Source organism: Ranitomeya imitator, chromosome 7 (genome assembly GCF_032444005.1).
Source record: "Ranitomeya imitator isolate aRanImi1 chromosome 7, aRanImi1.pri, whole genome shotgun sequence".
Taxonomy (NCBI): Eukaryota; Metazoa; Chordata; class Amphibia; order Anura; family Dendrobatidae; genus Ranitomeya; species Ranitomeya imitator.
This window is the reverse complement of record NC_091288.1, coordinates 18,859,381-18,883,908: the sequence shown is the minus strand read 5'-3', so window position 1 is coordinate 18,883,908 and position 24,528 is coordinate 18,859,381. Positions and strand designations below refer to the sequence as shown.

Here is a 24,528-nt window from a genome sequence, read left to right as displayed (position 1 = left end):
CAATGTGAAAAATGCCAATATGCATAAAAAGAGGACGCCGTTTTTTTTTTCTTACTGATGTAATAGTTTAAAATGACCCTTCGGTTATGTAAGAAATATCAGTGCAAAATTATACCAATCTTTATTTCTTTCAATCTAAGGAGGTTCAAAAGTCTGTACGGATTGGATATATACAGTACAGACCAAAAGTTTGGACACACCTTCTCATTTAAAGATTTTTCTGTATTTTCATGACTATGAAAATTGTACATTCACACTGAAGGCATCAAAACTATAAATTAACACATGTGGAATTATATACCTAACAAAAAAGTGTGAAACAACTGAAATTATGTCTTATATTCTAGGTTCTTCAAAGTAGCCACCTTTTGCTGTGATGACTGCTTTGCACACTCTTGGCATTCTCTTGATGAGCTTCAAGAGGTAGTCACCGGGAATGGTTTTCACTTCACTTCATTGGCCCGTAATGCAGCTTTTCTTTTCACATCAGCTGACATTCATGCCATGGAATTCCTTTTCTTATGAGGCATTATTGTGGTAAAAATAGTCTGTAACTGGCAGTTTCTATATCTGCTCACATAGAGGTAATGTGACTGACATCAGCCTTTCCACCAACACACCCTAACTGACAGGCTATTACCTCACACAAGCTTTGTTATACTGAGAATGTCCTTTGTTGCCTATATTAACCAATCAGAGCTCAGATTAATTAACTGTAGCAAAATAGAAGCGGAGCTGTGATTGGTTGCTATTGGCAGCCTGATAAATCCCCAGCCAACAGGAAGCCCTCCCCCCTGGCAGTATATATTAGCTCACACATACACATAATAGACAGGTCATGTGACTGACAGCTGCCGGATTTCCTATATGGTACATTTGTTGCTCTTGTAGTTTGTCTGCTTATTAATCAGATTTATTTTTGAAGGATAATACCAGACTTGTGTGTGTGTTTCAGGTTAGTGTAGCAAGTTGTGTGCAGCAAGTTTTGCACATGGCGAGTTTTGCGCGTGGCAATTTTTATGTGTCATGCATTTTGAGTATGTGCAAGTTTTGTGTGAGGCAACTTTTGCATGTGTTGCAACTTTTGTGCATGTGGCAATTTTTCCACATGTGCAAGTTTTGCGTGTGGCGAGTTTTGCATGTGGTGAATTTTGCATGTGGCGAATTTTGCGCGTGGAAGTTTTGAGCGGCGACTTTTGTGTTTCGACTTTTATGTGGCGAGGTTGGTGTATGTGTGGTGAAATGTGTGCTGAGGGTGGTATATGTGTTCAAGCACGTGGTAGTGTGTGGCGCATTTTGTGTGTGTGTGTACATATCCCCGTCTGTGGTGAGTATCCCATGTCGGGGCCCCACCTTAGCAACTGTACAGTATATACTCTTTGGCGCCATCGCTCTCATTCTTTAAGTCCCCCTTGTTCACATCTGGCAGCTGTCAATTTGCCTCCAACACTTTTCCTTTCACTTTTTCCCCATTATGTAGATAGGGGCAAAATTGTTTGGTGAATTGGAACGCGCGGGGTTAAAATTTCACCTCACAACATAGCCTATGACGCTCTCGGGGTCCAGGCGTGTGACTGTGCAAAATTTTGTGGCTGTAGCTGCGACGGTGCAGAAGCCAATCCCGGACATACTCACACACATACAGCTTTATATAATACTAGCTATTGAACCCGTTCTACGCCCGGGTGGCGAGCATTTATATTGGTATATGGTCTCCATCCTGGTATGTGCTGCTCCATCCTGCGCCCCCATCCTGTCATGTGCTGCTCCCATCCTGCGCCCCCGTTCTGTCATGTGCTGCTCCCATCCTGCGCCTCCATTCTGTCATTTGCTGCTCCCATCCTGTCATTTGCTGCTCCCATCCTGCGTCCCCGTTCTGTCATTTGCTGCTGCCATCCTGCGCCCGTTCTGTCATGTGCTGCTGCCATCCTGCGCCCGTTCTGTCATGTGCTGCTGCCATCCTGCGCCCGTTCTGTCATGTGCTGCTGCCATCCTGCGCCCGTTCTGTCATGTGCTGCTGCCATCCTGCGCCCGTTCTGTCATGTTCTGCTCCCATCCTGCGCCCGTTCTGTCATGTGCTGCTGCCATCCTGCGCCCGTTCTGTCATGTGCTGCTGCCATCCTGCGCCCGTTCTGTCATGTGCTGCTGCCATCCTGCGCCCGTTCTGTCATGTGCTGCTGCCATCCTGCGCCCGTTCTGTCATGTGCTGCTGCCATCCTGCGCCCGTTCTGTCATGTGCTGCTGCCATCCTGCGCCCGTTCTGTCATGTGCTGCTGCCATCCTGCGCCCGTTCTGTCATGTGCTGCTGCCATCCTGCGCCCGTTCTGTCATGTTCTGCTCCCATCCTGCGCCCGTTCTGTCATGTGCTGCTGCCATCCTGCGCCCGTTCTGTCATGTGCTGCTGCCATCCTGCGCCCGTTCTGTCATGTGCTGCTGCCATCCTGCGCCCGTTCTGTCATGTGCTGCTGCCATCCTGCGCCCGTTCTGTCATGTGCTGCTGCCATCCTGCGCCCGTTCTGTCATGTGCTGCTCCCATCCTGCGCCCGTTCTGTCATGTGCTGCTCCCATCCTGCGCCCGTTCTGTCATGTGCTGCTGCCATCCTGCGCCCGTTCTGTCATGTGCTGCTGCCATCCTGCGCCCGTTCTGTCATGTGCTGCTGCCATCCTTCGCCCGTTCTGTCATGTGCTGCTGCCATCCTTCGCCCGTTCTGTCATGTGCTGCTGCCATCCTGCGCCCGTTCTGTCATGTGCTGCGGCCATCCTGCGCCCGTTCTGTCATGTGTTGCGGCCATCCTGCGCCCGTTCTGTCATGTGCTGCTGCCATCCTGCGCCCGTTCTGTCATGTGCTGCTGCCATCCTGCGCCCGTTCTGTCATGTGCTGCTGCCATCCTGCGCCCGTTCTGTCATGTGCTGCTCCCATCCTGCGCCACCATTGTATTATATGCCCCCCGCTCCAGTGTGTATGCCCCCGAATGCTGCTGCCATATAAAAAAAAAAATAAAATACCATACTCACCTATCGTCCGGCTCCACTGCAGGTATGTCTTCAAGAAAATGGCGCCGGAAAGCGGGGACTGCGCAGGCGCCGATTCCCGCAGCAGGAATCGGCGCCTGCGCAGTCCGCGCTTTCCGGCGCCATTTTCTTGAAGACACACCTGCAGTGGAGCCGGAGTGTGTCTTCAAGAAAATGGCGCCGGAAAGCGAGGACTGCGCAGGCGCCGATTCCGGCCCTCCGGAGCCGGGAGCAGAGGAGCCGGGAGACGGAGCCGCAAGCAGCGCTGGAACCGGGAAAGGTGAGTATACTTACCCTCCCTCCTGGCGGTCCCTGACTCTCCGGTGGAGATCGCGGTATGCGTTCAGTGCTTACGCATACCGCGATCTCCCGGGAGCGTCGCTCTGTGAGGCCCAGACTGCGCCGGCGCTTGCGCAGTCTATAGAGGCTTCGGACAGAGTGACGCTCCCAGCGTTATATTATAGATATATATATATATATATATATACACACATACTATATGGGGGTCAAAATCTAATCTTCTGCATCCTTCCACAAATCCCCCTATTAGAGAGTGATAAAATTCTGGCGGCATATAGCCAACACTAGACGGAGCTTACAGATGATAAATTTCTGCACAGTATTAAACTAGTTTTGCGATATAAATAAAAAGAAAATACAGCAGCAAATTGTATTCGATAATATTTAAAGACCGAATCAACTTTTAAATTTATAGACTCACTTTGTTTACATTTCAGGAGCAAAGTCACATGACCACTGACGCCAATCAATGACTTCAGCATTCATACTGAAAATTAGGTCATCTAACTGCTATAATACTGCCTCCTATGTACAGGAATATAACTACTATAATACTGCTCCTATATACAAGAATATAAATACTATAAAACTGCCCCCATGTACAGGAATATAACTACTATAATACTGCCCCGTATGTACAAGAATATATCTACTATAATACTGCACCCTATGTACAAGAATATAACTACTATAATACTGCCTCCTATGTACAAGAATATAACTACTATAATACTGCTCCTATGTACAAGAATATATCTACTATAATACTGCCCCTATGTACAAGAATATATCTACTATAATACTGCTCCTATGTACAAGAATATAACTACTATAATACTGCCTCCCATGTACAAGAATATAACTACTATAATACTGCCCCCTATGTACAAGAATATAACTACTATAATACTGCTCCTATGTACAAGAATATAACTACTATAACACTGCTCCTATGTACAAGAATATAACTACTATAATACTGCTCCTATGTACAGGAATATAACTACTATAATATTGCTCCTATGTACACCAATATAACTTCTATACTACTGCCCCTATGTACACGAATATAACTACTATAATACTGCCCCTATGTACAAGAATATAACTACTATAATACTGCCCCTATGTACAAGAATATAACTACTATAATACTGCCCCTATGTACAAGAATATAACTACTATAATACTGCCCCTATGTACAAGAATATAACTACTATAATACTGCCACTTTTTCAAGGAAAAATCTGACCAGGACGCTATACAGAACCTGACCACACAGAGTGACCAGACCACACTGGGTGAAATAGGGACTTTCCAGGAACTTTGCTCCATTAGTGACCTGAGGACCCTTGAGAGTGAATCTATAGAATCCACCAAAAACCTAAACTCTGGTTATAAATCAAAAAAACCCTATTTTTACCCTGTCAATTCAAGACCTAACATCTTGGATTCATTCCAGGAATGCATAGAGGAGGACCTGATAGAACTCAAGAAAAAATCCTCATGTAACCATAACAGACCCAATCTGAGTAAACTAGAAAGGAAAGGTCTGGAGGAGATCCGAGGCAACCAGGATCTGATGGTCAGAAGAGCTGACAAGGGAGGAGCTGTGGTCCTACTGAATGCAGGTCTATATGTCCAGCAGAACATGGTGATGCTGAATAACAGCAACACGTATAGGAGACTACAGCATGATCCCACTGAACTATTCCAGAAAAAACTAAAACATCTGCTTTCTGAGGGTTTTGCTATAGGGGCACTGGATAAAAAACTGTCTGAGGATTTATTTGTGGAACACCCTATAATCCCCATCTTCCATTCCCTGCCTAAGATCCACAAGGAAGTCTTCCCTCCTACATTCAGACCCATAGTAGCAGGGATTGGAAGCATGGGTGAAAACCTCAGTACCTGGGTGGATATGTATCTGCAACCACTGATTTCTAGACTACCAGGCTATATAAAAGATACAAAGCATTTGATTTCCTCCCTGGATAAGACTGCATGGTCTGGAGACTGTATCTTCATCTCCTGTGATGTGGAGGCCTTGTATCCCTCCCTGATGCATGATCTGACTATCTCCATCCTGAGGAGACATCTCCAGGACTACAGTGACTACACTCCGGCTATACAGGAATTTTTGATTTCCTCTGTGGACTTTCTCCTCAAACATAACTTTTTTTCCTTTAATAAAGAGTTTTTTTTGCAGGTTTGCGGAGCCCCGATGGGCGCAGGGTTCTCGCCATCTATCGCTAACCTGTATATGGCAGCCTGGGAGAGCTTGTTCATGTTTTCACATGTTAACCCCTTCTCCCCCTATATTAGGTGGCTGGGGCGCTATCTGGACGACCTGCTCCTCATATGGGAGGGACCTGCGGACTTGATATCTGAACTTATCAAATATATGAATGATAATGAAATGAATTTGAAATTCACCTATACAATTGGGGGTAGAAACATTAATTTTATAGATGTTACTTTAGATCTAAATTCAGATTCAATCATCACAATCTCCCCTTTCAGGAAAAATACCGCGACTAATTCCATATTACATGCCAAATCATGTCATCCGAGACATGTAATAAAAAACATACCTGTGGGGGAACTCTACAGGTTTAAGAGGAACAGTACCACCAAGGAAGTGTATGACCGGAGTAAGAGGGAGGTGAGGGGCAGGCTGGCTCATAGGGGCTATCCCAGCTGGATGCTGCAGAGGGCTGAGAGCATTGTGGAGGATATAGATCGGGAGACTATGCTGAGTAAAACGAGCAGTAACCGTGTGTCCAGTGAGGAGCACATCACCTTCACCACTACATACAGCCCTCAGTTCAAAGAGATTACTGATATTATCAGAAAAAGAATCCCTATGCTGAGCCAGGATAAAAAGCTGAATCAAATCCTGTCCAAACCAGTGCGCTATATCGCTAAAAAAGCCCCTAGTCTGAACAACATCTTATCCCCCAGCCTCTGTGTTAGTGAAGACAAAAGGTTAAAAGAGAAAGAAAACTGGCTCAGTACTAAAGGCACATACAAGTGTGGGCACAATATATATATATATATATAATATCTGCACCTGCTGTAAATACATGGTGAACAGTAAGGAATTCCACTCATCTGTCACCAAAAAGACCTACAAAATTAACCACTACATTAACTGCAACACCTCCAATGTGGTGTATCTGATTAATTGCACCACCTGTGAGCAGCAATATGTGGGGTGCACAGGGGGTCCCCTGAAAGTGAGAATAAGGAGGCACTTGTCTGATGCAGTGAATAAAATCACCCATAAGACGCTTCATCCATAAACACAATGGGGATGTCAGCTCATTGGAGGTCCGCGGGATTGAAAGGGTTAAAGCTCCATTCCGAGGGGGAGATATAAAAAGAAAAATAACCAACAGAGAGATATGGTGGATGTATCAGCTTAAGTCCAGAGCCCCCCTAGGCATGAATATCCGGCAGGATCTTATGAATTATTATGAATGATAAGTTATAATTCTTGTATATATAACATCCATATAAAAGTCCATAGACTTTTTTTTTTTTTTTTTTTTTTTTTCCCCCTCTCTTTCTCCTGCCTTAAGCTTAGTATTTGTACATGCAAATTTCAGGCTAAACTCATTAACTACCTGTAGGTGTTGCCCTGTTTCTGTTGTCTGCAAGATCAGGGGGTGTAACCTAATGGGCCTAGTCCTATATGGCAGCCCTCTTTCATTTTATTTTTATCACAATGAGTAAGGCGGCACGACCGTTGAAACGCGTATGATTTTAATGCACTTTAAGCCTGTGACTGTCACTGGTATGAATCACCCGTTTTTGTGTCTATGGATATGAAGATGGACTTTGGATTTATGTGCTTTTAACGAATATGGAATAAAAGGTATTTTTTATGGACATCACCCGCGCTGGACTTCTGCTTTTTCTTCTTACTATAATACTGCTCCTATGTACAAGAATATAACTACTATAATACTGCTCCTATGTACAGGAATATAATTACTATAATACTGCCCCTATGTACAGAAATATAACTACTATAATACTGCCCCATGTACAAGAATGTAACTACTATAATACTGCCCCTATGTACAAGAATATAACTACTATAATACTGCCCCTATGTACAGGAATATAACTACTATAATACTGCTCCTATGTACAAGAATATAACTACTATAATACTGCTCCTATGTACAGGAATATAACTACTATAATACTGCCCCATGTACAAGAATATAACTACTATAATACTGCTCCTATGTACAAGAATATAACTACTATAATACTGCTCCTATGTACAGGAATATAACTGCTATAATACTGCCCCTATGTACAAGAATATAACTACTATAATACTGCTCCTATGTACAAGAATATAACTACTATAATACTGCTCCTATGTACAGGAATATAACTACTATAATGCTGCCTCTATATACAAGAATATAACTACTATAATACTGCCCCTATGTACAAGAATATAACTACTATAATACTGCTCCTATGTACAAGAATATAACTACTATAATACTGCTCCTATGTACAGGAATATAACTACTATAATGCTGCCTCTATATGCAAAAATATAACTGCTATAATACTGCCCCTGTGTACAAGAATATAACTACTATAATACTGCTCCTATGTACAAGAATATAACTACTATAATACTGCTCCTATGTACAAGAATATAACTACTATAATACTGCTCCTATGTACAAGAATATAACTACTATAATACTGCTCCTATGTACAAGCATATAACTACTATAATACTGCTCCTATGTACAAGAATATAACTACTATAATGCTGCCTCTATATACAAGAATATAACTGCTATAATACTGCCCCTGTGTACAAGAATATAACTACTATAATACTGCTCCTATGTACAGGAATATAACTACTATAATGCTGCCTCTATATACAAGAATATAACTACTATAATACTGCCCCTATGTACAAGAATATAACTACTATAATACTGCTCCTATGTACAAGAATATAACTACTATAATACTGCTCCTATGTACAGGAATATAACTACTATAATGCTGCCTCTATATACAAGAATATAACTGCTATAATACTGCCCCTGTGTACAAGAATATAACTACTATAATACTGCCCCTGTGTACAAGAATATAACTACTATAATACTGCCCCTATGTACAAGAATATAACTACTATAATACTGCTCCTATGTACAAGAATATAACTACTATAATACTGCTCCTATGTACAGGAATATAACTACTATAATGCTGCCTCTATATACAAGAATATAACTGCTATAATACTGCCCCTGTGTACAAGAATATAACTACTATAATACTGCTCCTATGTACAGAAATATAACTACTATAATACTGCTCCTATGTACAAGAATATAACTACTATAATGCTGGCCATTATGGACAGAAATTTACTATAAGTTTTGCAGATATTAATACATTTGACTGTTAGATTTTCTCTGCACTTCCTCCTATCCAGTCTGGTAATTATATGAACATCTGACTGAGAATTTCCCACTTCCCACAATGCACAGGCCTGGATCTTCTAATTGTTAGACAACTTTTCTTGTTTGAAACGAAGACTACATGGACACAAATCCTTTCCTCGCCTTTACAATTAAAATCATTCAATGATAAATTGCAGCTCCAAAAATAATCCTGTATTTCTTCTTACCAGAATGACTACAGAGAGTGGGCTCAACTATTCTGCCAGTTAAATCATAACAAGCGATGGCTCGGAGTCGGATGCCTCCGCCGCAGCCTTTCATGTTTCCCTGAGTTCTCACTCCCAGCTGCATCTCATTTCTTGCATCTTGTATTATGCAGTCCGACCAATTTCCATACGGCTGAGATTTATATACTTCACAGGCGCACGCCTCTGTCTCCACTAACGGATAAGCCTCTGCGTTCTGACATCTGTCCCGCTTCTTGCTTCTCCCTGTAACCAGAGCAGAATAGTATTAATGAAATCTAAAATAATGTAAAGTGTTAGAGAACTCCGCTAAACACACAAAGATTCATCTTTTCAGGTGTCTTAACGTTTAGGGTATGTGTACACGTTGCGGATTTTGCTGCGGGTCCGCAGAGTTTCCGCAGCATTTTCCCATGAGTTTACAGTACAATGCTAACCTATGAGAAACTGAAAACGCTGTGCCCATGCTGCGGAAAAAAACGCGCGGAACCCCAGCGGTTTATATTCCGCAGCATGTCACTTCTTTGTGCGGATTCCGCAGCGGTTTTACACCTGCTCCATAATAGGAAACCGCAGGTGTAAAACCGCAGTGGAATCCCCACAAAAACCACGTTAAATCCGCTATAAATCCGCAGGAAAAACGTGGTGTTTTTGCCCTGCGGATTTATGAAATCCGCTGCGTAAAAATCCGCAGAGAACCATTCTACATGTGCACATAGCCTTAAGGGCAGTTATCATAGCAAGGACGTCGGCAAAATAAGTGATAGATTTTTGTACAAAATAGAGTGGATAGCAGTTTTGAATTAAGCAAGCAAGAAACCCAGCACTCAACTTTGCGGTGAGAAGAAAATTTGGTAGTTTATTGTATCCCAAACAAAACGTTTCGGTCACATACAAGACCTTCGTCAGTAACTGAAAATTACATATATCAAAACAAATCATGTAATAAGGATAATATCAACACAAAAAACTAATAAACAAAGTATATACACAGAATACACATGGACAACCGTACATGTACGGTTCTCCTCCTATCTCTCTGACCGATCCTTCACTGTATGTTTCGCTGGTTCCTCCTCCTCTCACCTTCCCCTTACTGTTGGGGTTCCTCAAGGATCAGTCCTAGGCCCCCTCCTCTTCTCGTTGTATACTGCCCCTATTGGACAAACAATCAGTAGATTTGGCTTCCAGTACCATCTCTATGCTGACGACACCCAACTATACACTTCTTCTCCTGATCTCACGCCTGCCTTATTAGAAAACACCAGTGATTGTCTTACCGCTGTCTCTAGCATCATGTCCTCCCTCTATCTGAAACTAAACCTGTCAAAAACTGAACTCCTCGTGTTTTCTCCCTCTACTAACCTACCTTTGCCTGACATTGCCATCTCCGTTTGCGGTTCCACCATTACTCCAAAGCAACATGCCCGCTGCCTTGGGGTCATCCTTGATTCTGACCTTTCATTCACCCCCCACATCCGATCACTGGCTCGCTCTTCTTACCTGCATCTCAAAAACATTTCTAGAATTCGCCCTTTTCTTACTTTCGACTCTGCAAAAACTCTTACTGTTTCACTTATTCATTCTCGTCTGGACTATTGTAACTCTCTACTAATCGGCCTCCCTCTTACCAAACTCTCCCCGCTCCAATCTGTCCTGAATGCTGCTGCCAGGATCATATTCCTCACCAACCGTTACACCGATGCCTCTACCCTGTGCCAGTCATTACACTGGCTACCCATCCACTCCAGAATCCAGTACAAAACTACTACCCTCATCCACAAAGCACTCCATGGCTCAGCACCACCCTACATCTCCTCTCTGGTCTCAGTCTACCACCCTACCCGTGCCCTCCGCTCCGCTGATGACCTCAGGTTAGCATCCTCAATAATCAGAACCTCCCACTCCCGTCTCCAAGACTTTACACGTGCTGCGCCGATTCTTTGGAATGCACTACCTAGGATAATACGATTAATCCCCAATCCCCACAGTTTTAAGCGTGCCCTAAAAACTCATTTGTTCAGACTGGCCTACCGCCTCAATGCATTAACCTAACGATCCCTGTGTGGCCTATATTAAAAAAAAAAAAAAAAAAAAAAAAAAATTAATTAACTGGTTCATGCAGCTTTACATGAACACCCAAGCCTTACACTATGGCTGGTCCGAATAACTATAGCAATTGTTACCATCCACCTCTCGTGTCTCCCCTTTTCCTCATAGTTTGTAAGCTTACGAGCAGGGCCCTCACTCCTCTTGGTATCTGTTTTGAACTGTATTTCTGTTATGCTGTAATGTCTATTGTATGTACAAGTCCCCTCTATAATTTGTAAAGCGCTGCGGAATATGTTGGCGCTATATAAATAAAAATTATTATTATTATTATTATTATTACATGGCAATAAAGGTGTTACGATGGTGCGCATATGGTAATGGAGAGTAATAGGCCGGCGTCACACACAGCGTAAAACAATACGGTCCGTATATTACGGCCGTAATACGCTGAAAAGTCCCGAAAAAAGTGGTCCGTAGCTCCTCCGTAGGCAGGGTGTGTCAGCGTTTTTTGCGCATGGCATCCTCCGTATGTAATCCGTATGGCATCCGTACTGCGTGGTTTTCTCGCAGGCTAGCAAAACCAACATACCGCTATAGAAGTGATCCATGTGTCCCAAAAAGAAAAGAAAATATATATATACTGTCATATATATATATATATATATATATATATATATATATATATATATATGTGTCAGTAGACACATATATTAGAGAGAAAAGCCGGTAATTCAGTGCGGTGTACAGTAAAATCACACTGACAGCTTACAGTAGAATAGGTAGAATAAATGTGTACACATAGAATAGGTATATATATATATATATGTCAGTGAGACACATATATGTATATATATTACTATTTATTCCAGCGCTATACAGCTTGAAAGCCGGTAATTCAATTACCGGCTTTTTCCTTCTCCTTCCTAAAACCCGACATGATTTGAGACATGGTTACATACAGTAAACCATGTCTTCTCTCCATTTTTTTTGCAGATTCCACACTACTAATGTCAGTAGTGTGTATCTGCAAAATTTGGCCGTTCTAGCTCTTAAAATAAAGGGTTAAATGGCGGAAAAAATTGGCGTGGGCTCCCGCGCAATTTTCTCCGCCAGAGTAGTAAAGCCAGTGACTGAGGGCAGATATTAATAGCCTGGAGATCTATATTTAGCTTTATTTGCGGTGAGGCGCCCTCTGCTGGCTGTTCATAGATCGTGGGAAATTACCTAGAAAGCCAGGGAGCCAGGGAGCTTTCTAGGTAATTTCCCACGATCTATGAACAGCCAGCAGAGGGCGCCTCACCGCAAATAAAGCTAAATATAGATCATTGATCTATTTTTAGCCTCATTCCCCGGGGTTTTGCAGCGAGGAGCAGCCTGCATTAGCACAGCTCCTTGCTGCAAAATGTTTTAACCCCTTCAGAAGGATTTACATCGTTGGACGTTACAGATCTGCGGAGGGTAAGTATATTGTTGGTTTATTATGTTTTTTTACTCACAGAACGAGGGTCTTCAGTGACTGGATTGGGCGTTGAATAAAATACTGCAACACCCATTGTTTTTATTTCATTAAAATAATTTTAAATAATGTGTTTGTGTTTTATTTAACCCTTCACTACAATTGGATTAATAATGGATAGGTGTCATAATTGACGCCTCTCCATTATTAATTAGGCTTAATGTCACCTTACAATAGCAAGGTGGCATTAACCCTTCATTACCCCATATCCCACCGCTACACGGGAATGGGAAGAGAGTGGCCAAGTGCCAGAATAGGCGCATCTTCCAGATGTGCCTTTTCTGGGGTGGCTGGGGGCAGATATTTTTAGCCAGGGGGGGGCCAATAACCATGGACCCTCTCCAGGCTATTAATATCTGCCCTCAGTCACTGGCTTTACTACTCTGGCGGAGAAAATTGCGCGGGAGCCCACGCCAATTTTTTCCGCCATTTAACCCTTTATTTTAAGAGCTAGAACGGCCAAATTTTGCAGATACACACTACTGACATTAGTAGTGTGGAATCTGCAAAAAAAATGGAGAGAAGACATGGTTTACTGTATGTAAACCATGTCTCAAATCATGTCGGGTTTTAGGAAGGAGAAGGAAAAAGCCGGTAATTGAATTACCGGCTTTCAAGCTGTCTAGCGCTGGAATAAATATTAATATATATACATATATGTGTCTCACTGACATATATATATATATATATATATATATATATATACCTATTCTATGTGTACACATTTATTCTACCTATTCTACTGTAAGCTGTCAGTGTGATTTTACTGTACACCGCACTGAATTACCGGCTTTTCTCTCTAACAGCGCTGCGTATTTCTCGCAAGTCACACTGCTTGTCCGTGTGTAATCCGTATTTTTCACGCTTCCATAGACTTTCATTGGCGTATTTCTTGCGCAGTACGGTGACAAACGCAGCATGCTGCGATTTTGTACGGCCGTAGAAAGCCGTATAATACTGATCAGTAAAATACGGCAGATAGGAGCAGGGGCATAGAGAATAATTGTGCCGTATTTTTTGCGAGTTTTACGGACGTAGATTCTGCGCTCTTACGTCCGTAAAACTCGCATGTGTGACGCCGGCCATAGATAATGGCACAGTGAGTGAGAGGGAGACAGAGGAAAGATTACGTACCAAATGTCGGGATAGAAGATGAATGCTTATTGGCTATATACGCTGCCTATAGAAAAAAGGGGAAGATAGTGGCAAAACCCGATAAGATTTGGAAGTGTAGTAATATAGTAGCCACTATCTTCCCCTTTTTTCTATAGGCAGCGTATATAGCCAATAAGCATTCATCTTCTATCCCGACATTTGGTACGTAATCTTTCCTCTGTCTCCCTCTCACTCACTGTGCCATTATCTATTACTCTCCATTACCATATGCGCACCATAGTAACACCTTTATTGCCATGTACATGTACGGTTGTCCAGAAAGGCCGTACTGGGGGCCCACGGCACGTAAAGGGAGGCCGCCATGACGGGGTTACGTGGGACCTGGGGAGCTGGAGCAGTTAGAAGGGATACGGTGGTAAGGGGTTAACTGGGAACTTGAGGGGTGGCTTTAGGGGCATTTTTTGAAAATAAGGGGTGGAACTAGGGGACTGTGGGGAGGGGGCACATAAAAAGGGGCACGCTCCTCACGCAGGCATCCATTTTAGGTGCCTGCGTGACAAGTGAGGAATCTCTGTCACACTTACCAGAATGGACGTTGAAGCGATCCTCCAGCGTCTCCGGACGGCAGCCAGCTCCCAGGGGACAGATTGGCTGAATGCATCCGTTAACAGCCTTCTCCAGGGGACATCGGGAGCACCATCGCAGGCACCGCAGGACGGGCGCCGGCCGCGGAGGACTAGGCCTCCGGCGCGCCTAAGCCCGGACATCATCCCCAGGGCCCGGCGCCGAAATAGGAGCCCCTCTGCGGACCCTCCGGTAAGCAGCGCTGTTCCCTCCACCTCACAGCGCGGCGCCGGGAGGAATCCTCCAGTGCGGCGGGGCCTACAACGGGGGGTGGATCCTTCCTCCCCTCCTTCAGTGTCCGGGCGACGTGGGGCGGCAGGAGCAGGAGCCGGTACGGCGGCCGCCAGCATGCCCGCTGGCGCCGCTCAGCGTGGGAGGCAGCGACAGCCGAGGAGACGGGGGTCAGGTGCGGTGGCCCCTCAGCGCCGAGGATTATGCGGGCGGCAGTCGGCTGGCCCTGGCATCAGCGTGCGGCCTTCTGCAGTGCACAGCTCTGGAGTCTTCAACGCAGCAGCGCCCTCTGCTGGTGGTGGCCTGGATATTGCAAGTTCTGCGCCCTCTGCTGGTGTTGGCCGGGATTTTCTTGCAGCTGCGCCCTCTGCTGGTGATGGCCGGGATTTTCCTGGATCTGCGCCCTCTGCTGGTGATGGCCGGAACTTTCCTGGATCTGCGTCCTCTGCTGGTGGTGGCGGAAATTTTCCGGATTCCGGCAGGCGACATTCCGTCGCTTCGGTACGCAGTGCCGGGGACGTATCCGTGGCAAGGAGCCGCACATCTTCCATCGGGCTCGGCCTTTTCCCTTTCCGCAGCACCAGGGCAGTCGACGGCATCACCGAGTCGCCAGGACACGGATACGGCCGCCAGGAGTTCGGCGGGCAACATCGCGGATCAAGCCGGTTGGGATGCAGGACACCTTCGGCTGGGAGCTGGATCTTCGGCTGCTGGGCTCACAGCACCCAGGCAGCTAGGTGAGAACATTTTCCCTATCTTTAATTTGCCAGGCATAGTTTCCCCTGAAGCTAGGAATAGTGACATTACTTCGGGAGTTGCTAGCGGGGGTATGGGTTTAATCCTTAGAGGTTTAGGGGAGCTAGCGGGCTTGTGGGGGTCCGGTCTTAGCAGGGGGTCTTTGCCGTCAGCTGCTTGGTTGGGAAATACGGGGTCGTTTGAGGGGTCTAGACAGTTGTCTGAAGTTACGGGTACATCCAGCAGTGCGGGTCCTGCGGCAGACACGGGGAGCTCATCAAGGGAGAAGGACGGAACAGCACCAGGGCCTGGGTCAGGAATTGATGCACCAGGTGAGGGAGCTTTGCAGGATAAGGAAAAGGAGGATGTACCGCAACTAGACGATGCGGCTACGGGGGAGGTCTATGTCTGCTTCGAGGGCCCGTTAGGGGCACATTTAAAACAAGAGGTTAGGGAAAAAATCTGGAAAGGGGAGTACATAGAAATATTTTCTCTTTTACCCCTAGAGAGATTTAATTTGGATAGACCTAGAAGGGAGGACTCTAAAAAAGAAGATGAGGAGAAACGGAGATATAGGCTGATTCCCAGATCATTTTCAAATTGGCTGCAAGCTTTCGCTATTATGGCTAGCGTAATCGGGGAGAAGGCCCCGGAAAATTGCTCGGCATTATTTTGTTACTTAGATGCCATAGGGGAGGCTTACAGGACCTATGGGGGACAGGGTTGGTTACGCTATGACGAACAGTTTCGTCAGCGTAAGGCTTTTAGGCCAAGTATCAGGTGGGATCACAAGGACATAGCGTTGTGGATGAGAGTTATGGTCCCGTCCCGTTTAGGTCAGACTAGCCAGCCTTTTCACGGGGGCGCCGGGAGTTCAGGGCAGTCAGGACACTCGGCGGCTTTGAAGAAGGGACTGTGTTTCGCCTTCAATGATGGCATATGCAGATTCGGGAGCAAGTGTAAATATAGGCACGAGTGTTCAACCTGCGGGGGGGTGCATAGCGCTTCAAAATGTTTCAGGGGTAACAGGCAAAAAGTTGGAGATTCAGCTGACAAAAGGGGTGACTCCGGTGCAGTGGGTCGTGATGGAGGCCTTTCTAAGTAGATACCCTGATAGGTCAGCTGCAGTTTTATTGCGCGACGGTTTTAAGGAGGGTTTCAAAATCCCTTATGTTGAGCAGGATGTTAGTTTAAAAAGAAAAAATTTGAAATCGGCGTTACAATTCCCGGAGGTCGTGTCGGAGAAGTTGAATAAGGAAGTTGCTCTGGGAAGAATGGCAGGCCCGTTTGTCGCCCCTCCGATTGCAAATCTGAGGGTGTCACCTCTTGGCGTGGTCCCTAAGAAAGAACCTAATAAATTTAGGTTAATCCATCACCTGTCATTTCCGAAGGGATCTTCGGTTAATGATGGTATTGATCCCGAGTTGAGTTCGGTGTCGTACTTATCATTCGATTCAGCGATGGAGTGGGTTAGAGCATGTGGAAAGGGGGCTAAGCTGGCTAAGACCGACATCGAAGCGGCCTTTCGTTTGTTGCCAGTTCATCCTGACAGTTTGCATTTATTGGGTTGTTTTTGGGATGGCGGCTTCTTTGTTGATCGTTGTCTTCCCATGGGTTGCTCGATTTCATGTGCTTACTTTGAGGCCTTCAGCACGTTCCTAGAATGGGTGGTGAAAGATGTGTCTGGGATACGCTCATGTTCGCACTATCTGGATGACTTTCTGTTTATAGGGCCAGCGGAATCAGCAGATTGTTCGATTTTGTTGCATACAATGGAGAGTGTGACAAAAAACTTCGGGGTGCCTTTGGCGGAGGATAAAACAGTTGGTCCGGTGACAGTGTTGAGCTTCCTAGGCATTGAAATCGACACGGTAGCAATGGAATGTAGGCTACCTGCAGACAAGGTTACCGCGTTGCGCCAAGATGTGGTTAATACGATTGGTTTGAAGAAGATAAATTTGCGCAGTTTGCAATCGTTGTTAGGGAAACTGAACTTTGCATGTAGGATCATGCCGATGGGTCGAGCGTTCTGCCGCCGCCTATTTTTGGCAACAGTAGGGGTAAAGTCCCCTTTGCATTTCATCAGGATAAAGAAAGAGTTTCGGGACGATTTGAAGATGTGGGCGGATTTTCTTGACGAGTACAATGGCAGATCTCTGTGGATTCAGCCGGTGGCAGATGCTACCTCCTTGGGCATTTTGGTGCATGTCGTTGAAATGAGTGGCTTTGGTCTTTTCTTTCATGGTAGCTGGTCAGCAGCGGCTTGGCCGGAAGAATGGAAGGAGGAGGGGTTAACAAACAACCGGCTACTGTTGCATTTGTCCCCCAAGGTAGTTGCGTTGGCCCTGTGGGGTGACAAATTGAGGAATTTGAAGATTTCTTTTCATTGTGAGCATGTTGGAACGGTGACGGCGGTAAACTCGTTGTCAGCGGCTACACCTGCAGTAGTGAAGGTCTTGCAGCACTTGGTTTTCCTGGGTCTTAAGTTTAACTTATGGATTGTATCTGAAGTTAGCTTGTCAGCGCCTGATCCAATAGTTGTTGCTCTTTCTCAATTTCAGTGGCAGCTTTTCCGGGATTTGGCACCACAGGCGGAGAGCGCGGGCCGGGATTGTCCAGTGGAGTTGTGGAACCTGCCGCGAGGGCCGTAACAGAGTTATTTACCAAATCGCTCGCGGATTCATCTTGGTCTCATTATAATCAGGCTTGGAGCTTGTGGGAATCCTGGATGTCAAGTATGGACCAGGATATGGAGGAGGAGTATGGTTTGTTGTTGTTCTTAGGTCATCATTGGGAGGCAGGTTGGTCTGTGACACGTTTGAATAAGTTTCTGGCGGGGCTAGCCTTCAACCTTAAATGGAGGGGGGGTAAGGATATAACGAAATCCTTCTTGGTTCGGCAAGTTGTTCGGGGTTGGAAGAAAGGCTGGAAGGCTTCGGACGGTCGCCGACCCGTATCTTATGAGGTGCTCTCAGCCATTGAGCGGAAGTTGCAAGAGGTGTGTTTTTCCGAATGGGAAGTGGTTCTGTTCTGTGCAGCCTTTTCTTTGGCCTTCTTTGGGGCATTTCGGTTAGGTGAGTTGGTTAGCCCGTCCGTTAGTAAAAAAGGTATTTTGTTAAGAGAAAACGTGGATGTCGAAGGGAATAAGGTGGTAGTGTTTATTAAGGCTTCCAAAACGGACGTGTATGGGAAAGGGTGCAAAGTGGTGTTGTTCAATGTTGAAGGATCCCCGGTGTGCCCGGTGGCATCCGTGAAGAAGTACATGGCAAAGGGCGGGGTGTTAGACGAGCCATTCTTGGTGCACGAAAATGGGTCTTTCTTGTCCCGTTTTCAGTTTATTTCTGTTTTTAGGAAATGTTTGGCGGCAGCGGGCTTACCTGCAACACAATATAGTGGTCACTCCTTCAGGATCGGGGCAGCGACTGAGGCCGCTAGGTGGGGCCTTGGTGAGGATGTGGTTCGGAGAATTGGGAGGTGGGAATCTTCAAGATTCCAGTCGTATGTTCGCCCAAACCTATTGTGAGTTAGAAGCTGTGTTAAGTTAATTGTTTGTTGCCTTTCTTTCTGTGTTGCAGGGCCTGATCCGATGCTCGTCTGGATCATGGGGCATTCGTATGTTGTATGGGCTGCGTTGCGTGCTGCGGTTCGTCCGGACGGTCGTCAGTTGGGTCTTTCTCGAGAGACAGTGACTTTACGATGGATCGGTAAAAGGGGGATGGTGTGGAAGGAATGGTTACCTGAATTTCATCGTTTTGTTAGACTGGATAGAGTGCCGGAGATCGTGGTGATACATTTAGGGGGGAATGATTTGGCTAAACGGTCTTGTAGGGAGCTGATTAAGGATATCAAATTCGATATCCTGAGGTTCTGGGTCATGTTTCCAAAAGTGTTGTTGGTGTGGTCCGACATCATTCCCCGTAAAAGATGGAGAGGTGCTAGATCACACGAGGGGGTGAACAGGGCCCGGATTAAAATAAACAGGGCCATATCTCGGTTTATGGTGAGGAATGGCGCGTTGGCCGTGAGACATGTGGACTTGGAATCGGGTCAAGGAGCTTACTGGAGAGCTGATGGCGTGCACCTGAACGCGGTGGGTAATGATATGTGGTGTTTGGCTATCCGTAGTGGCATTGAATTAAGCTTGAAGGTGTGGAGGGACATGAATGGCTAAGGTGTCAGGCCATTCGTGTTCGTGGCGGGGGTGGAGGTCCTCGAAGTCGGTGGAAATGGTAAATCGTGGTTCAATGGGGTGGGGATCTTGAGAGGTCCTGGACACCCCATGAGAGAATTTAACAAGGCGCGGTACGGTTATTCCGCGTGAGGTGGATTTATGGACCCCTGGCATGGGGGTGGGTTCGGTGGACCAGGATTGGTTGTTATCTATCCCTGAGCTGGTGCTTTACGGCTGGGGGTAAGACTCATCCTGGGCTGAACATTGTGGAGTTTTTGGGATACTGAGTTTTTTATAACTTTGGGGCTTCGAGGACCGCCCCTCCTATTCTGGGTTGTCATAAAAGTTCTGTTATCTTTTATTTAATAAAATGGCTGCTGTGGCCAATTAAATCCAACATATGTCTCCGTCTGCTGTTTTGAGTACGTTAGAAGTTTATTCTTTAGATTGTTAAGAGATCTGTTTAAGGGGGTTGGGGTAATTTTTTTTCCAGGTCACGGAACTCACGTATACCCTATGTCAATGTGTATTCTGTGTATATACTTTGTTTATTAGTTTTTTGTGTTGATATTATCCTTATTACATGATTTGTTTTGATATATGTAATTTTCAGTTACTGACGAAGGTCTTGTATGTGACCGAAACGTTTTGTTTGGGATACAATAAACTACCAAATTTTCTTCTCACCGCAAAGTTGAGTGCTGGGTTTCTTACTTGCTTGGTATTACGGTTTGGGAATCTACCCATGCACCACTGTAGGTTGTGCACACGTTGATTTATCATTAGCAGTTTTGAATTAATCTGGCAACATTCGATTTCATCAGTTTGCTTTAATTTGACCAGAAAATTCTATGTACGTTCATGTTTGTAGCTAGAAATCGAATATTCCTTATGATTAAGTCCCTGTTAGACCCCAGGACATCAATCACAAAGTGTAAAACAAATACTTACCTGCACTCCTCCATGAAGTTCTTATCGGTATCTTTATTGATAGGCTCACGGTGTCATCTTTGATCATTTTTATTCTGTGTTGGGACTTCCGATGCAGAGTAGGTGTTTAATGTCACAATACACGTCCTAAAAGGTCTAGCCAGCTCCTGGACAATGCACTGGTTGGTGCCAGTACAGCTCAGTGGAAGAGTGAAGATACCCAGATAAATAATCTTTATTTTTATATAGCGCTAACATATTCCGCAGCGCTTTACAGTTTTTGCACATATCATCATCACTGTTCCCAATGGGGCTAACAATCTAAATTCCCTATCAGTATGTCTTTGGAATGTGGGAGGAAACTAGAGTACCCGGAGGAAACCCACGAAAACACGGAGAGAACATACAAACTCCTGGCAGATGGTGTCCAAGGTGGGATTAGAACCCAGGACCCCAGCGCTGCAATGCTAACCACTGCGCCACCGTGCTGCCCCTGATAGAATGTTTCACCAAAGAAGGCAGGAAGCTGCCAGATGGAGCTTTGCAGAGGACCAGGCAGAGGGCTGCAACGGCAGGACAGCCGAGCCCCAAAAGGAGAGCAACGTTTTTTTTTTTTATTTATTTATTTATTATACTCACTGTTATAGTGCCATTAATTCCACAGCGCTTTACAAACATTATTGGCACTGTCCCCACTGGGGCTCACAATTTACATCCCCTATCAGTATGTGGAATGTGGGAGGAAACCGGAGAACCCGGAGGAAACCCACTCAAACACGGAGAGAACATACGTACAAACTACTTGCAGCTGTTGTTCTTGGTGGAATATGAACCCAGGACCCCAGCGCTGCCAAGCTGCCGTGCTAACCACTGAGCCACTCCCATTTGGCAGTCCTTTGCAATTCAGCAAAATGATTGCAGTCAGCTGCTATTTTACCTAATTCACACAAAGCAAAATGTAAATATATTATATGATTCCTACTTATACGAAAGGTCTCTTGAAAATAAGCAGACCGTGTCCTCCTGCTTAGATCGCCAGCTAATACCTTTGGTTAAACCTGGCTGTAAAGTATTACATTTCCCTGCAGCGCCATCACTGGTGTAATGGAGTATTACATAGTGGTTAGTAAAATCTATAGGTTGTCTCTGTACCCATATACCCTTATACAGTCCTCCAGAACGAGAGACGTTCTTTGCATCCACTCTGGCTAAAATATGGAGATTGAGGACACTGGACCCCATGTGCAAAAGCAGAATTCCATAATTGGGCTTGATAATACGGAAATATCTAAACTGCACTATCCTTTAAAAAAAAATAATTGTCCAGAGGGTTATTAGGATTAGGGCGGCATGCAGTAGTCACAGGCACTCTTATACCCATCCGTAAATGTCACATACTCATTTTCATTGATTTACATTTTAGGAGCCCTATTCAATCTATTACTGTTTTGAAGATGGTTCTTCCACAACTAGTTTTATAGATTATGAATCTATAGTCACTAAGGATCCTGAGTAACCCACTATTCCTAAGATCGGGGAGCCCAAAATCCACTATGTGGAAGAACCAGGAGTGAGCATGTGCAATCGCCACACCTATAGACAGTGAATGGGGCAGTGGTTGCACATGCTCACTAGGGTTGAGCAAAACGGGTCGTTCATTTTCAAAAGTCGCCGACTTTTGGCAAAGTCGGGTTTCATGAAACCCGATCCGACCCCTGTGCGGGGTCGGCCATGCGGTACGCGACTTTCGCGCCAAAGTCGCGTTTCAATGACGCGAAAAGCGCCATTTCTCAGCCAATGAAGGTAAACGCAGAGTGTGGGCAGCGTGATGACATAGGTCCTGGTCCCCACCATCTTAGAGAAGGGCATTGCAGTGATTGGCTTGCTGTCTGCGGCGTCACAGGGGCTATAAAGGGGCGTTCCCGCCGACCGCCATGTTACTGCTGCTGATCTGAGCTTAGGGAGAGGTTGCTGCCGCTTCGTCAGAAGCAGGGATAGCGTTAGGCAGGGTCCATTAACCACCAAACCGCTTGTGTTGTAGCGATTTCCACTGCCCAACACCACCTTCGGTGTGCAGGGACAGTGGAAGCTACATTTTATTTTTTTTCCCCTCAGCGCTGTAGCTCATTGGGCTGCCCTAGAAGGCTCCCTGATAGCTGCATTGCTGTGTGTACGCCGCTGTGCAAACCAACTGCTTTTTTCAAAGCACAAATCCTCTTGTTCCTTCCTTTCTGCACAGCTATCTTGTTTGTTTGTCCACACTTTTTATTTAATTTGTGCATCAGTCCACTCCTTATTGCTGCCTGCCATACCTGGCTGAGATTACTGCAGGGAGATAGTAGCTGCCTGCCATACCTGGCTGAGATTACTGCAGGGAGATAGTAATTGAAGGACACTCCCTGTTTTTTTTTTTTTTTTTGTGGAAGATTAAGATTGACATTTCTGCTAGAGTGCCATCCCTGTGTGTGCCATCTCTCACTCAGTGGGCCATAGAAAGCCTATTTATTTTTTTGCTTGATTTGGGTTATAAAATCTACCTGCAAAAATCACTACATCAATCAGTGGGAGAAAAATATTGGCCTCAGGGCTTGTGTGCCAGTCCTGACTCCTGTGTGCATCATCACTCACTCAGTGGGCCATAGAAAGCCCTTTTTTTTTTTTTTTTTTTTGCTTTATTTGGGTTCTAAATTCTACCTGAAAAAATCAATAAATCAATCAGTGGGAGATTAATATTGGCCTTTGGGCTTGTGTGCCAGTCCTAAGCGTGCCATCTCTCTCTCTCAGATAGTGGGCCATAGAAAGCCTATTTATTTATTTTTTTTTTTATTGGGTTCATAAATTTTCCCTGGAAAAAAAAAAAAAAAGTGGGAGATTAATATTGGCCTCTGGGCTTGTGTGCCAGTCCTGAGCGTGCCATCTCTCTCACAAATAGTGGGCCATAGAAAGCCTATTTATTTGTTTTTTTTTGGTTTTATAAATTCTCCCTTAAAAAAAAAAGGGAGATTAATATTGGCCTTTGGGCTTGTGTGCCAGTCCTAAGCGTGCCATCTCTCTCTGTCTCTCAGATAGTGGGCCATAGAAAGCCTATTTATTATTTTTTTTATTGGGTTTATAAATTTTCCCTGGAACAAAAAAAAAAAAGTGGGAGATAAATATTGGCCTCTGGGCTTGTGTGCCACTCCTGACTCCTGTGTGCGTCATCTCTCACTCAGTGGGCCATAGAAAGCCTTTTTTTGTTTTATTTGTTTTCTAAATTCTCCCTGAAAAAATCATTTTATTTTCTTTGGTTTCTAAATTCTTTCTGAAAAAAATCATTTTATTCTATTTTTTTTTTTCCTAAAGTCTCCCTGAAAAAAAAAAACAAAAAAAACAAATCAGTGGGAGATTAATATTGCCCTTTCTGCTTGTGTGCCAGTCTTGACTCCTGGGTGTGCCATCTCTCTCTCTCTCTCTCCAATTGTGGGCCATAGAAAGCCTATTATTTTTTTAGCTTGATTTGGGTTCCAAAATCTACCTGAAAAAATCACTACATCAATCAGTGGGAGATAAATATTGGCCTCTGGGCTTGTGTGCCACTCCTGACTCCTGTGTGCGTCATCTCTCACTCAGTGGGCCATAGAAAGCCTTTTTTTGTTTTATTTGTTTTCTAAATTCTCCCTGAAAAAATCATTTTATTTTATTTGGTTTCTAAATTCTTCCTGAAAAAATCATTTTATTCTATTTTTTTTTTCCTAAAATCTCCCTGAAAAAAAAAAACAAAAAAAAACAAATCAGTGGGAGATTAATATTGCCCTTTCTGCTTGTGTGCCAGTCTTGACTCCTGGGTGTGCCATCTCTCTCTCTCTCTCCAATTGTGGGCCATAGAAAGCCTATTATTTTTTTAGCTTGATTTGGGTTCCAAAATCTACCTGAAAAAATCACTACATCAATCAGTGGGAGATAAATATTGGCCTCTGGGCTTGTGTGCCACTCCTGACTCCTGTGTGCGTCATCTCTCACTCCGTGGGCCATAGAAAGCCTTTTTTTATTTTATTTGGTTTCTAAATTCTTCCTGAAAAAATCATTTTATTCTATTATTTTTTTTCCTAAAGTCTCCCTTAAAAAAAAAAAAAAATCAAATCAGTGGGAGATTAA

General features: G+C 44.7%; 1 protein-coding gene across 2 annotated transcripts in view; it reads right to left on the bottom strand.

The window, feature by feature from the left end:
- Window positions 1-24,528, bottom strand: part of THSD7B (thrombospondin type 1 domain containing 7B) — a 452,200-nt gene that overhangs the window by 121,730 nt on the left and 305,942 nt on the right. For both annotated transcript variants that reach the window (XM_069732875.1, XM_069732874.1), the window contains exon 14: window positions 9,002-9,265. In XM_069732875.1, coding sequence (XP_069588976.1) covers window positions 9,002-9,265 — 264 coding nt within the window. The remainder of the gene's footprint in view (window positions 1-9,001; window positions 9,266-24,528) is intronic.